Source organism: Pseudophryne corroboree, chromosome 7 (genome assembly GCF_028390025.1).
Source record: "Pseudophryne corroboree isolate aPseCor3 chromosome 7, aPseCor3.hap2, whole genome shotgun sequence".
NCBI classification, from domain to species: Eukaryota; Metazoa; Chordata; class Amphibia; order Anura; family Myobatrachidae; genus Pseudophryne; species Pseudophryne corroboree.
In genome coordinates, this window is record NC_086450.1 from 509,258,722 (window position 1) to 509,274,394 (window position 15,673).

Here is a 15,673-nt window from a genome sequence, read left to right on the forward strand (position 1 = left end):
CGTGAGGCCACGCCCCTTATGCAAATTCCGTGATTTTTTTTTTTTTTTTTAATGGAATTTTGGCCCCTCAGCTAGGGCTAAATCCAGAGGAGGTGGTCGCTCCCCCCTACACACCCGCACAGGCAGAAGAAAGCAGGGAGACTGCTGCCTCCCTGCAACACCACAGACCTGCCAACACGCAGCAGCGTGTGCTGACTGTAGCACAATGCTGCCGCTGTTACTGGCAGGACGAGGGAGCTTCTGAGCTGGGACAGAGCTACTCGAGCCGGGGAGACCCCTAAAACTGTGGGGCCAACAGTACGTACCGCCTCCCCCCCCTCCCTTAATCCGGCTCTGCTGCTGGAACCCCCCCTTAATCCGTACCCCCTGATGCCCCCTCTCCCTCTGTCTCCACTATTCACCGCTGCTCTGCTAAGCAGAACAGCGAGTACAGGAGCTTTACAACTGCCCCCCCCCCCCCCCACCGTGGGACACTGCGACCCGAGTGTGGGACAGCGGGACAGACCCCAAAAAATGGGACTGTCCCGTGAAAATCGGGACATTTGGGAGTAATGGGTGTGTGTGAGGGGGTATGCCGTACAGACAGACGGGCACCGGCTCACTGTGTGCTTGACCCCCCACATCAGCATACTCAGCAGGGTCTCTCTGGCGCGGAGGAGCGTCACTTTCTGGCACACTCCACGCTTCTTAGCTGCAGTTTTGTGGGTCACCAGCCACTGTGCACTTTCCATACTGCCTCTGTTATCTCCAGCCCCGGCAACCCCACCGCTAGCTGCAGCGCTGCCACCCGCAGTGAGGTGCGCCCAGCTCCTTCACACACTTTAGCCGGCGGGTAGCGCTGCAGAAGTCCGAGCTGCTTGCAGGCTCTGACCCCCTCCTCCCTCCAGCCGCAGCGTCTCCTGGGAGCTAACCAGTCACTCCCAGTCTCCCCTTACCACAGTGCCCAGCAGCCGCGAGGTCTGCGCCACGTGCATGCTATGACCCCCCTCCTCCCTCCAGCCGCAGCATCTCCTGGGGGCTAACCAGTCACTCCCAGTCTCACCTTACCACAGTGCCCGGCAGCTGCGCGAGGTCTGCGGTGTGTGACTGAGGAGGGGGGGAGGGATGCGGACGGGCAGAGGAAGCAGGACTTCAGCCTAAGAGAATCAGCCATGCCAAGTCTCCACCAGCAGCAGATCCCAACAGGTTGGAGTGGAACAGCAGCAGCCAGCAGCAGTGACTCCGGTAAGACACATCTGTCTGTCACCACTGTTTTGTCCCTAATACCAATTTCTCCCGTGCCCTGTGTTCTGTCATGTACCTGTCACCCCTGGCCTTGACCTGCCACCCTTATCCTGGCCCTTTCACCCTTATCGTGTCCCTTTCACCCTTATCCTGGCCCTGTCACCCTTATGCTGGCCCTGTTACCCCTATCCTGGCCCTGTCACCCCTGTGCTTGCACTGTCAACCCCATACTGGCCCTGTCACCCCTGTCCTGGTCCTGCCGCCCCTACCCTGGCCCTGTCACCCCTATCCTGTCCCTGCCATTTCTGTCCTGGCCCCGTCGCCCCTGTCCTGGCCCTGTCACCCCTGTCCTGGCCCCGTCACCCCTGTCCTGGCCCCGTCACCCCTGTTCTGACCCTGTCACCCCTGTCCTGGCCCCGTCAACCCTGTTCTGACCCTGTCACCCCTGTCCTGGCCCTGTTACTGCATACCCTCCAACTACCTTTTTGGCATGTACAGTACCCGCAGCACCTCCAGACCTCTCCCCAATGCACCACACCTCCGCACCTTCCCCTCCACCACATGCGGCACTCCACCCCTCCCCCACATGCTGTGCCTCCAGACCCCCTACACCACCCGCGGCTCCCACTCCTCCGCCCCTTCACCACCCCCAGCACCTCCAGGCCCCCTCCACCATTCACCCCACTTATATGTCTCCCCCCACACCTGCCCCCCTCCACCCGCAGCATCTGCAGACACCCCCCTCACCCACCCCTCCCCCACCAATGGCACCCCCGCACCTGCCCCTCCACCACCTGCAGCACCTCTAGACCTCCTTCCCCATCCGCCGCAACACCCGTACCTGCCCCTCCCCTACCCATGGCGCCTGCGGACCCCTACCCCACCAGCGGCACTCCCGCCCCTTCCCATCCCACAGCACCTCCGGAACCCTTCACCCATCCACAACATCCCCACACCTGCCCCTCTCCCACCCATGGCACCCCTGCCCCTCCCCCACCTGCAGTGCCTCTGGACCCCTCCCCCATCTGCATCCCCCACTCCTCTGCCCTTCCCCCACCCGCAGCACCTCCCGACAATTCACCATCCGGGCCCCCCCCCCACTTCTGCCCCCCCTCCACCCGCAGCATCTACAGACACCATCCGCAGTCCCCCCCGCACCCGCTACATTCTGTACATCGTGCCCTGCAGGTGCTGTTCACGCCGTCGCAAGGGGTTCGCCTCCTTCACCATCGCACGCCCTTTCATTGTGCAATATTTAACCACTAACAAAGGAATGCAGGTAATAGTCCATATAATACAAATATTGAACCCCAGAAAGGCATGCAAGGGTTAAGGGGGCGTAGCCCCTTGCGACGGTGTGAAGAGCGCCCGTAGGGCGCGATGAAGCACCTAGTATATATATATACACACATACATATTTACTGTATGTATAATATATCCTAGAGTTGCACTTTAAAAAATTATTATTAGAGATGTGCGGCGGGCACTTTTCATGTTTTGTGTTTTGGTTCTAATTCCCCGCTTGTGTTTTGGTTTTGGATCTGGATGATATTTGAAAAAAACATAAGAACAGCTAAAATCACAGAATTTTGGGGTAATTTTGATCCCATAGTATTATTAACCTCAATAACATTCATTTCCACTCATTTCCAGTCTATTCTGAACATCTCACACCTCACAATATTGTTTTTAGGGTAAAAGGTTGCACCGAGGTCACTGGATGACTAAGCTAAGTGACACAAGTGTGCGGCACAGACACCTGGCCCATCTAGGAGTGGCACTGCAGTGTCAGACAGGATGGCAGATTTAAAAAATAGGCCCCAAACAGCACATGATGCAAAGAAGAAAAAGAGGTGCAATGAGGTAGCTGTATGACTAAGCTAAGCGACACAGGTGTGCGGCACAGACACCTGGCCCATCTAGGAGTGGCACTGCAGTTACAGACAGGATGGCACTTAAAAAAACTAGGCCCCAAACAGCATATGATGCAAAGAAAAAAAAGAGGTGCAAGATGGAATTGTCACTCACCCACCCTTATGTTGTATAAACAGGACATGCACACATTAACAAACCAATCATTTCAGCGAAAGGGTCTGCCACACGACTGTGGCTGAAATAACTGGTTTGTTTGGGCCCCCACCAAAAGAGAAGCAATCAATCTCTCCTTGCACAAACTGGCTCTACAGAGGCAAGATGTCCACCTCCTCCTCATCGTCCGATTCCTCACCCCTTTCACTGTGTACATCCTCCTCCTCACAGATTATTAATTCGTCCCCACTGGAATTCACCATCTCAGGTCCCTGTGTACTTTCTGGAGGCAATTGCTGGTCAAGATCTTCCCGGAGTAATTTATCATTCATTTTGATGAACATCATCGTCTCCACATTTTGTGGAAGTTACCTTCTACGCCGATCGCTGACAAGGTTACCGGCTGCACTAAACACTCTTTCGGAGTACACACTGGAGGGGGGGCAACTTAGGTAAAATAAAGCCAGTTTGTGCAAGGGCATCCAAATTGCCTCTTTTTCCTGCCAGTATACGTACGGACTGTCTGACGTGCCTACTTGGATGCTGTCACTCACATAATCCTCCACCATACTTTCAATAGTGACAGAAGGAGAGAGTATTGACTGCATAGGAGAGAAAAGAGTTAAACATCTGGGGAGGGGTGGACCTAGCTGTGAGGAAAGTACAGCCTTCTTTAGGGGGAGGGCTTGATATATATAGGGAAGGTGAAGCCATCTTAAGTCTCTTGGTGATTTGGTTTGGTGAGTGCTGCAGTGCCAGCAAATCTTGTTTTATTGCTGAATCTTGCTGTGTCTATAGTATATGGGCTGACCCACTCTTGGTGCTCTCCTCTACAGTATCCCCTTACCATTTGAATTTACTTGACCCTCCCGGTATTGTTTTTTGTCTGCTGAGATGTCCGCTCGTCCCCAGCGCGTGCTGAGGGCCCCGGCTCGGTACCGTGGGTCGGACGGCCGAGCGGGCCCTGAGGCGGCGGTGGGCAGCATAGGGGACGGGGCTCCGGCCCTTAGGGCCTCCTCAAATGCGCCCACAGGCAGCGCTGGCGGGGCCCGGGCGGACTCGCCGCCGGGTGCCGAGTCGGGCACTCCGGCCAGACGAGGGCGGCGTGGGGGACCAGGGGTCCCTGCAGGCCGCTCGAGTGTCAGCGGGCGGCGGCCGTCCCCGCCGGGAGCCGCCGAGCCCGGGATCATTGCGGGGGGCGCCCGAGTGGGTCAGACACGGTCTCTCCTGCCTCGCCGCGGTCGGCTGTTCGGGCCGGGCGGGGGGAGAGGATGGTTGAGGGAGCTGGCGGTCGCCGCGCGGGGACTATACAGGAGCCTCGCGCGGCGGCCGAAGTGGAGGAGCAGTCCGGGAGGCCGTTGGCGGGAGGACGTGGGGCGCGCGCACGAGGTGCGCGCGCGCCCACGCTCGCTCCGGACGCCGCTGGCCGCGCACGGGCGCGCGCAGCGGCGCCAGCATTGCACAGGCCACCTTCTTCTTCTCCCCGGATGCCGGAGTTCGGCAGGGGGAGAGACAGTTTTAGGGGGGTGCAGCGTGTGCCTCGGGGAGGCAGCGCTGGGCGCATGGACAGGGCAAAGAGTGATGGGGGCACAGCAGGGGCAGCAAGAGATGGCCGCCAGCAGCATGCGGGTGCACTCTCCGCGGGTCAGGTGACACACGGGGGAGCACGCGCAGGGAGGCAGCAGGTCCCTGGGACCGTCGCAGGACGCACCGGGTCCCGCGGCAGGAGGGGAGACAGAATGGGTCAGCGGCCCGGGCCGCTGCGCGCGACAGCGGTCCTCCCCAGGACCAGGGGATTCTTCTCCTTCCCTGGATAGGGAAGGGGAAGGATCGGAAAGGGAGAGCGACTGGGCCGGCCGGGGGGCTCTTGCCTTCGGGTTAGAGCATGAGGGGCAGGATCCCCGGGGTGCGTCGGGCGGTCGGTGGGCACGGGCTCGCGCCCAACCAAGGACCGGTCGTCCGTCGGGCGATGTTTCCGGGGGTCGCGCCGCATGGGATACTCCTGGGGCCATAGCGTCGGCGCTGGCCACGGTGGTGGAGGCTCTGGGGCCATTAGCTGCAGTGGCCTCCCCTAGGGCAAAGGCGGATTTCGGCCACGCTGCGGGACGCAGGGGGTCAGGCAATGGCAGGGCATCAGCGGCGCAGCGAGTGGCACGAGCCTGCCGAGAGCTGGGGGCTGCCGCGGCGGAGCTGGAGCTAGGATCAGACAGTGAGCGGCAGGGGAACACGGCCACGGCGCATTCCACTCGGGGTGCCCGGCGTGCGCCGCAGGCGCGGGCCGGGCCCTCTTTTGTTTTGTCTTCCACAGAGGAACCAGGTGAAAGGGATTCGGCAGACTTCGCGGTTGATGACGATTGGAATGAAGACGACGAACAATCCGGGTCGGAGAGGTCGACGGCATCCGGTGAGTTGGTACAGTCTATTTCAATTTCCACCGCAAGTTCGAGTTCGCGTAGCTCTTCGTCCTCCTCCTCATCCTCCTCTTTGGCGTCGCAAGCGTCCGACGCTGATAGTACTGCTAGGGCAAGGAAGGAGGCCGAGAAACTTGCCAAAAGGGCAGCAAAACAGCAGAAAAGGCGGAAGCGGCGCAGGCGAATTAGTGAAGAGGAGCGTAGGACAAAGAAGAGGCGAGACCTTCCGGGGGTAGTGCGCTGCGAGTACACCGCAGTTATGCGGGGGCTGCGAGACAGCTGCCGCAAAAAGATACGTAGGGGTGACTTTGTGGACTTATTCGGTTTGACTAAGGCCATGAAGAAGGATTACAAAGCGGCGGCCGCTACGAAGGGCATGGGGGCAGAAGCTTTCAGGTCTTTTGATAACTGGCTGGCCGGTTTTTGGGTGTTTGCGGCTTGCTATTTGGAGGACAGGCCGGAGGAACACATGAATATCATCCGGTACCTTCATCTCGTGCACGACATGCAGCGCACATCCTCGGGCTCGGAATGGCGGAGATATGACCAAGAGTTTCGGGAGAAGCAGGACGGGTTACGGGTTATGGACTTTGGGTTCAAAGACGTGGAGGTCTGGCTCAAAGTGACCCGGGCATCCCAGCGGGAGGAAGAGACCCAGAAGCAGGGAACGGGTGGGCGCCGCGGGGGGTCGTCAGCGCAGGGAACGGGCGCGGACGGGGGATTTACCAAGACAGGCGGGTTGGCCGTTCGCATGGGCGGGCGGCCTGCCCCTCGGGGGAAATGCTTCGCTTTTAACAGCGGAACATGTTCATTTGGCAAACAGTGTCGTTTTCGCCACTCTTGCCAGCAGTGCGGTGGAACCCACCCAGCCTCCTCTTGTTTCAAAGGGGGACGACAAGGCAATCGGGGGAAACAACCCTACCCTAAGCAGGCCGCGAGCGGGACCGCTCAGCAGAGCACCAACGCCAGTTAAGTTGGAAACTATGGGTAAATGGTTGGGTCTGTATCCCAATAAAAGGGATGCAAAGTTTTTGTTAGAAGGTTTTAAGTTTGGTTTTCGCTTGCCTGTTGCAAGCGAAGTGTCAGTGCGCGCGCACAGGAACCTTCAGTCCGCCCGAGCCTTGCCGACTGTGTTACGGGAGAAAGTGGATAAGGAGGTCAGGTTGGGCAGGATGGAAGGGCCGTTTAAGTCACCCCCGGTGGATGACTTGGTCATCTCCCCGGTCGGGGTAGTACCAAAGAAGACTCCGGGCGCTTTTCGGCTCATTCAGCATCTTTCTTACCCGCCAGGGGCATCGGTCAACGACGCAATACCACCGGCTCATTGCTCGGTGGTGTATCAGTCATTTGACGAGGCGCTAGAGATGGTCCGCAGCTACAGGAGCGGGGCCCTCATGGCTAAGATTGATGTTGAGTCAGCCTTTAGATTACTGCCATTGCATCCGGACTCATTTCGTTTTATGGGTTTCCGGATTGGGGCGGAGTATTTCATCGACAAATGTCTGCCGATGGGATGTTCCGTTTCGTGCGCGTTTTTCGAGCGCTTTAGCACTTTTCTTCATTGGTGCGTGGAGTCTGCGTCAGGCAGTCACGGGATTGCACATTACCTCGATGATTTCCTGTGTGCGGGGCCGGCTACTGGCACAAGATGCGGCGATTTGCTGTTTAGCACACGAGCCCTTTTTTACCACTTCGGTGTCCCGGTAGCCAGGGATAAAACGGAGGGTCCGGCCTCCTGTCTTTCATTTTTGGGGATTGAAATTGACACCGTGGCGGGAGAGTGTCGCCTGCCCCAGGACAAAGTGTCAAAGCTCCGCGAAACTATTTGCCGTTTCAGCGGCTCGCGTAAAGTCACGCTGCGGCAGGCGCAGTCTTTGCTGGGCATGTTGAATTTTGCTTGTCGGGTAATACCGATGGGCAGGGTTTTCTGCCGGAAGCTCGAAAGGGCAACAGCGGGGTGTGCCAGGCCGCATCATTTCGTCCGATTGTCCTCGGAATTAAAAAGGGATTTGGCCGTCTGGGCTTCGTTCCTGGAGGATTTTAACGGGGTGAGAATATGGCAAGCGCCAGCCGTTGACAGCGAGAGTTTGCAGCTTTTTACTGATGCTGCAGGTGCCTCTGGATTCGGTTGTTTTCTGGAGGGATCGTGGTGCGCGGCATCTTGGCCGGCAAATTGGCATAGCGAGGGTCTTACAAGAGATCTGGTGCTGCTGGAGCTTTTTCCCATTATGGTAGCGTTGGAAGTTTGGGGCGATCGGTTAGCTAACCGCAGCATAGTGTTCAGGTGCGATAATCTGGGCGTGGTGCATGCGATAAATAACCAGAGGGCGAAATCGCTAGTGGTACTGCGGGTACTTGGGCAATTGCTTTTGACATGCTTACGTAGGAACCTATGGTTCCGAGCGCAGCACGTGCCCGGTTTAGAAAACGGAATCGCAGACGCGTTGTCGCGTGGACAGTGGGAGAGATTTTGGGATTTGGCACCTGAGGCTGAAGAGCAAGGTTTTCACTGTCCTGGTTATGTTTGGCAGGTGATCGGGCCGGACTGGAGGGTCTAGCGTTGCGGTCAATCGCGCCGGCCACGCTCAAGGTGTACGGACAAGCTTGGAGTGAATGGGAGGAGTTTGTACAGGGGCGTCAGCATCAAGGTAAGAGCAGGCATAGGCTGATGCTTTCGTTTATGTGGGAGCTGTACGTCTCCGGTAGGTCACGAGCAGTGGTTTCGCGGTATTTGGCAGGCATATCATTTTTCTGCAAGCTGCGAGGCGTCCCTGACGTAACAAAAAGCGAGGTTCTGCGGAAGGCAATGAAAGGGTGGGCGCGAGTCGCGCCGTCGCCACCGGATAGGAGGCGGCCCATAGATGCGGCGTTGTTGCCGGCCGTCATCGAGGCAGTAGGGCGAGTCGCGTCGTCCAGGTTTGAGACGCTTTTGTTTAGTTTGGCGTTCTCAATGGCTTACCACGGGGCCTTTCGAGTTTCTGAGTTGGTAGCGCCTTCCAAGAGAGCAGATTCGCGCATGCTGGTCGGAGACGTAGTAGTGGGTGAGAGGTCCTTGCTATGCAGATTGCGGCGCTCCAAGACGGATCAAGTGGGGAGAGGGCGCTGGGTTACAATGGTTCCAGCGCTAGAGGAGAGCGTTTGCCCGGTGGGGCTGGCAAGGCAATACGTGGTGGTGCGACCCGTTAAAGAGGGGTCTTGGCTGTTGCATTATGATGGGCTGCCAGTCACGAAATATCAGTTTCTATGGATGCTGAGTCGCTGTTTGGCGGGCTTGGGCCTCCCACCCACTGCTTTCGGTACCCATTCCTTTCGCATAGGCGCAGCGACATCGGCTGCTGCGGCGGGTTGCTCCAGAACTGAAATACAGGCGGTGGGGCGATGGAAGTCGTCAAGTTATAGACGATATATTCGCCCCGTCACATGAGCGGGCGGTTTGCGCTTGGTGCGTTGTTTAAAGTTGCAATGTATTATGTTGTTGCAGTTCTGTGAATTTATGGTGTTGTGCGTCTGTTGATGTTACCCCCTTTTGTTTCGTTTTATCCTACTCAGGGATTAGCTACTCGCCGTTGCTGGCATGAGTCGGCAGCGGGGGTCTGGAGTTATTTGCGATTTTTTGCCTGACTTGACGGACTGAATTCTAATCTACAATTCGGCTAATTTGGTCTAATCAGAGTCCCTCAGCAGGTCTTTACGTTTCACCTCCAGCTGAGTTATTACATGTGTTTCCCATTTTATACCCCCCCCCCTTTTTTATTTCGTTTGTTTTATTTGATCTTTCCCCCTTTGTGTCTTTAATTGCGCTCTTAAATTGGCTATGAAACATGGTGCAGTCGGCTAGGCCGTGACTGCTACAATAGCGAGATCTAAAGTTTTCTTTTTTGGCAGATCCTTCAGTATAAACAAATAATAAGCCTCTTAGTAATCAATTCTACCCCTCTTTTTCCCTTCAGGATGGTTTGACGACAATTTGACCATTTGGGTGGTTGGCCACTCTTATATTTATTGGGCGGCCAGGTTTGTGGCCTCGGAAGGGTCTCAGGCATTGCTTGGAGTACAGGGTGTCAGATGGCTTGGCTGGCGAGGAATGATGTGGGGCGAGCTGAGGAGTAGGTTAGTGAGTCAGGCCAGCAAGCATGGGGTCCCTAAGGTGTTGGTTGTCCATCTAGGTGGCAACGACTTGGGGAAGAGGACATCCTTGGATCTGCGGTGGGCCATGATACAGGATCTGGCAAGTGTGACCGCGGCATGGACCAATTGTGTGTTGGTTTTTTCCATGATGGTGCCGAGATTGTGTTGGAGGGGTGTGGCGGATGGTCGCCAGATTGATGAGGCCCGGAAAAAGGTGAACGGAGCGGTGGCAAAGTGGGTGCTGTCCCACGGTGGGAGGGTGGTTCGCCACCCGAGGATACGTTTCAGAGACAGCCACCTTTTCCGGCGCGATGGAGTACATCTATCCAATGAGGGGATGATGTTTTTTCTGGAGGATCTAGGTTTCGCTTTGCAGGAGTTAGGGTAGGTTTATGGTGGCGGTGCGAAAGACTGTTGGGGATGAGTCTTTCGCTGTTGGCGGAAAAGAACGGCAGTTTGGTATTGTAGAGAAAACTGTAGTGTTTTACAGTTTGTTGTGGTTTAGGTGCACTCACCTCCATCGACTTATGGCCGCTTGACCACCCGTCCGGGAAGGCAGCGGCAGGGCACCCAGGAGCGGTGGGTAGTCACTGTGGGGGTTGAGTTGTCACCTATTACCGGTTTATGGTAAGTTTTTAGTAAATTTATAGGGTTAAGTTATTTAAGGTTAATTTAGATTAATTGAGCCGTTCTTTTGGGCCGCCACCATATGCCAGCTGGAGCGGCATATTAAATTAATCTCTTTATTTACAGGTTTCCTAATGGTTAGGGACAAATAAATAGCTAACAATTTTCTGCCAAAATTCAAGTCTCAGTGTCGTTATTTCTGGTTCTTGGTTATGAATGCTTTACTTTCAAAGAAAGGGGGTCCACCAAATATCACTAAGATGTTTAGGAGAGAGTATTGACTGCATAGGAGAGAAAAGAGTTAAACATCTGGGGAGGGGTGGACCTAGCTGTGAGGAAAGTACAGCCTTCTTTAGGGGGAGGGCTTGATATATATAGGGAAGGTGAAGCCATCTTAAGTCTCTTGGTGATTTGGTTTCCCACCCTCCCGCCCTGGTAGTTGGAAATTTTGGCACGTGGTGCTTTGGCTTTAAAGTTGTTGGCTGTTTTCGTTGGCTATTTATTGGCGGAAAAGAACGGCAGTTTGGTATTGTAGAGAAAACTGTAGTGTTTTACAGTTTGTTGTGGTTTAGGTGCACTCACCTCCATCGACTTATGGCCGCTTGACCACCCGTCCGGGAAGGCAGCGGCAGGGCACCCAGGAGCGGTGGGTAGTCACTGTGGGGGTTGAGTTGTCACCTATTACCGGTTTATGGTAAGTTTTTAGTAAATTTATAGGGTTAAGTTATTTAAGGTTAATTTAGATTAATTGAGCCGTTCTTTTGGGCCGCCACCATATGCCAGCTGGAGCGGCATATTAAATTAATCTCTTTATTTACAGGTTTCCTAATGGTTAGGGACAAATAAATAGCTAACAATTTTCTGCCAAAATTCAAGTCTCAGTGTCGTTATTTCTGGTTCTTGGTTATGAATGCTTTACTTTCAAAGAAAGGGGGTCCACCAAATATCACTAAGATGTTTATCATATGCAGTGATAGTAGACAACATGTCAGTAATCGTTGGCAGGTCCTTCAGTCCGGACCAGATGTCAGCACTCGATCCAGACTGCCCTGCATCACCGCCAGCGGGTGGGCTCGGAATTCGTAGCCTTTTCCTTGCAGCCCCAGTTGCGGTAGAAAGTGAAGGAGGAGCTGTTGATGGCAGAGCCGGCGCTACCCGCTCAGCAAGGGTATGCATTGCAGGGAGGCGCTGAGGTGAAGAGGCGCTCTCCCTGCTCTGCTACCCTGCCGCTGCGCCTGTCAGTCTGGATGACAGGTAGCGGCGCTGGCAGCGGGTAGCGTGGCTCGCTCCTCTCCTCCTCCCCAGTGAGACTGCAGGCACTGTGCAGAGTGACTCACCCCTCACACAACTCTGCTGCCGCCGCCATCCCCCATGCCGAACTGTATTAGGGGCGTGGCCTAATCGCGGGAGGCGTGGCCACGCCCCCTTATGGAAAAAGTTTTTTTTTTTTTTAATCTTTATGGCGCCTGATGATCCCTGAGCCCCTGGCCAGCCCTCTGGCAGGGTAAATTCAGAGTAGAAACATGAACAGTGTGAGCACCCTCCGCCCCCCACCCCACCTATACAGTAACAGGCAGAGGCTCAGCAATATGCTGCTGCCCAGTAAAGAGGGATAGTGGTGGGAGTGTGGCAGACCAGGGTCCATGCTGGGCCACTCCATAAGTCCCAGGCCTGGGTAATTAGTACCCGCTCCCCCCCCCCATCATCACTGCCGACATCCTACAGCCGCTGAAGTAACGGAGCCTGCAAGAAGGCGGAGAAGGGAGAGGAGGAGCAGCGCCAGCGCCGGGACCTCCTGCAGGTAACGGGGCTGCACTGTGGAGGGAATGAGTGGCTGTACCTGGCATAGGGGGTTATTCAAAGATGAATGCAGATAGTGTATATGCAGCCAGATCTGCGTTCATCTCTGCACATGCTGAGGGCCGCCCAGCACAAGGCAAGGCCGCCCAGCATGTGTGGCGCCGCCTCCCGATGCATCCGCAATTTGATTGCGGACGCATCTGATCTAAGGTTGACCCCTGGCAGTGAAGCCTGGTCAGCAGCCATTTTTTTATGGGAGCGGCTGTGTGTGACGTCCCGGCCTACCCCCTTTTTTACCAGCGTCACCCCCGCAACACCTTAACTCCGCTACGCTGTCGCCTATCAATCACATTGTGGTCGCATCCATTGGGGAAGTGACCGCAATGTGTGTGGCCTCATACCCACTGCACATGCACAGTTTGCTGCCACTGGCAAACTGCGCTGAGGGCCGCTATTACAGCGGGGTCTCAATGACCTTCATAATGTGTATAATGGGCTCTACTCTAGCGTAATGTGTAACAGCGGCTCTCCTGTATGGCGTAAGGTGTATAAGGGTACTACTGTGCGGTGTAATGTGACTAATGGACCCTACTGTGCGGTGTAATGTGAATAACGGACCCTACTGAGCGGTGTAATGTGAATAACGGACACTACTGTGCGGTGTAATGTGACTAACGGACACTACTGTGCGGTGTAATGTGACTAACGGACATTACTATGCGGTGTAATGTGACTAATGGACCCTACTGTGCGGTGTAATGTGAATAACGGACCCTACTGTGCGGTGTAATGTGACTAACGGACACTACTGTGCGGTGTAATGTGACTAACGGACACTACTGTGTGGTGTAATGTGACTAACGGACACTACTGTGCGGTGTAATGGGACTAACGGACACTACTGTGCGGTGTAATGTGACAAACGGACACTACTGTGCGGTGTAATGTGACTAATGGACACTACTGTGTGGGGTTATGTGAACTGGTACTATTCTGTGGCCCTATATTTTTGGCGCGCGCCTTCGGCGCACACTGTTCCTATTCTGAGCATGGCCAAAGGAAACTGTTGCCCTGAGCTCTTCAAGATCTAGAACCGGTCCTGTCATCGATTTTAAATGTGAATAAGGGGCACTATTATGTGGCATAATATGAATCAGGGACACTACGTTTGGGTTAATGTGCATAAGATTGTAATACTGTGTTGCGTAATTTGAATTGTGGGTACCATTGTGGCCACGCCCCTTCCTTTTGTGATCACACCCCTTTTTGCAGTGCGCACTATCCCTTTTTTACGGGTGGGAGGGCGCAAATTTATTATTTGCAGGGGGGCGCCGAACACACTAGCACCGGCCCTGGTTGATGGGTCACGTTCTGCTTGAGTTGACAATTTTCTCACCAGCAGGTCTTTGAACCTCTGCAGACTTGTGTCTGCTGGAAAGAGAGATACAACATAGGCCCTCATTCCGAGTTGTTCGCTCGGTATTTTTCATCGCATCGCAGTGAAAATCCACCTAGTACGCATGCGCAATGTTCGCACTGCGACTGCGCCAAGTAACTTTACTATGAAGAAAGTATTTTTACTCACGGTTTTTTCTTCGCTCCGGCGATCGTAATGTGATTGACAGGAAATGGGTGTTACTGGGCGGAAACACGGCGTTTCAGGGGCGTGTGGCTGAAAACGCTACCGTTTCCGGAAAAAACGCAGGAGTGGCCGGAGAAACGGTGGGAGTGCCTGGGCGAACGCTGGGTGTGTTTGTGACGTCAACCAGGAACGACAAGCACTGAAATGATCGCACAGGCAGAGTAAGTCTGGAGCTACTCTGAAACTGCTAAGTAGTTAGTAATCGCAATATTGCGAATACATCGGTCGCAATTTTAAGAAGCTAAGATTCACTCCCAGTAGGCGGCGGCTTAGCGTGTGTAACTCTGCTAAATTCGCCTTGCGACCGATCAACTCGGAATGAGGGCCATAGGTTTTAAATCTAGGATCGAGCACGGTGGCCAAAATGTAGTGCTCTGATTTCAACAGATTGACCACCCTTGAATCCTAGCAAAGTGAATGAAGGTGTCCAACCACAAGTCACACATACTTTGCAGAATTGCTCCTTTTAGCTCCTCCTTCAATTTCTCCAGCTGTTACTGCAAAAGCCTGATGAGGGGAATGACCTGACTCAAGCTGGCAGTGTCTGAACTGACGTTACATGTGGCAAGTTCGAAAGGTACAGGGTTATTTCTGGGCAGTCAGTAGGTACAGGTACAGGGTAATTGCTGGGCAGTCAGTGGGTACAGGTACAGTGTAATTGCTGGGCAGTCAGTGGGTACAGGTACAGTGTAATTGCTGGGCAGTCAGGGGGTACAGGTACAGTGTAATTGCTGGGCAGTCAGTGGGTACAGGTACAGGGTAATTGCTGGGCAGTCAGTGGGTACAGGTACAGTGTAATTGCAGGGCAGTCAGTGGGTACAGGTACAGTGTAATTGCTGGGCAGTCAGTGGGTACAGGTACAGTGTAATTGCAGGGCAGTCAGTGGGTACAGGTACAGTGTAATTGCTGGGCAGTCAGTGGGTACAGGTACAGGGTAATTGCTGGGCAGTCAGTGGGTACAGGTACAGTGTGATTGCAGGGCAGTCAGTGGGTACAGGTACAGTGTAATTGCTGGACAGTCAGTGGGTACAGGTACAGTGTAATTGCTGGGCAGTCACTGGGTACAGGTACAGTGTAATTGCAGGGCAGTCAGTGGATACAGGTACAGGGTAATTGCTGGGCAGTCAGTGGGTACAGGTACAGGGTAATTGCTGGGCAGTCAGTGGGTACAGGTACAGTGTAATAGCTGGGCAGTCAGTGGGTACAGGTACAGGGTAATTGCAGGCAGTCAGTGGGTACAGGTACAGTGTAATTGCTGGGCAGTCAGTGGGTACAGGACAGGTACAGTGTAATTGCTGGGCAGTCAGTGGGTACAGGTACAGTGTAATTGCTGGGCAGTCAGTGGGTACAGGTACAGTGTAATTGCTGGGCAGTCAGTGGGTACAGGTACAGTGTAATTGCTGGGCAGTCTGTGTACAGGTACAGGGTAATTGCTGGGCAGTCAGTGGGAACAGGTACAGCGTAATTGCTGGGCAGTCAGGGGGTACAGGTACAGGGTAATTGCTGGGCAGTCAGTGGGAACAGGTACAGTGTAATTGATGGGCAGTCAGTGGGTACAGGGTAATTGCAGGGCAGTCAGTGGGTACAGGTACAGGGTAATTGCTGGGCAGTCAGTGGGTACAGGTACAGTGTAATTGCTGGGCAGTCAGTGGGTACAGGTACAGTGTAATTGCTGGACAGTCAGCGGGTACAGGTACAGGGTAATTGAAGGGCAGTCAGTGGGTACAGGTACACTGTAATTGCTGGGCAGTCAGGGGGTACAGGTACAGGGTAATTGCTGGGCAGTCAGTGGGTACAGGTACAGGGTAATTGC

The 15,673-nt window shown here is 54.7% G+C and overlaps 1 protein-coding gene across 1 annotated transcript in view; it reads left to right on the forward strand.

Annotated features, from left to right (window-relative positions):
- Nucleotides 1–469: 469 nt before the first annotated feature.
- LOC134943954 (nmrA-like family domain-containing protein 1) overlaps nucleotides 470–15,673 on the forward strand; it is a 31,491-nt gene continuing 16,287 nt past the window's right edge. Inside the window, exon 1 of the mRNA XM_063932509.1 lies at nucleotides 470–1,224. Within this exon, the coding sequence (XP_063788579.1) occupies nucleotides 1,152–1,224 (73 nt within the window). The 5' untranslated portion in view covers nucleotides 470–1,151. The remainder of the gene's footprint in view (nucleotides 1,225–15,673) is intronic.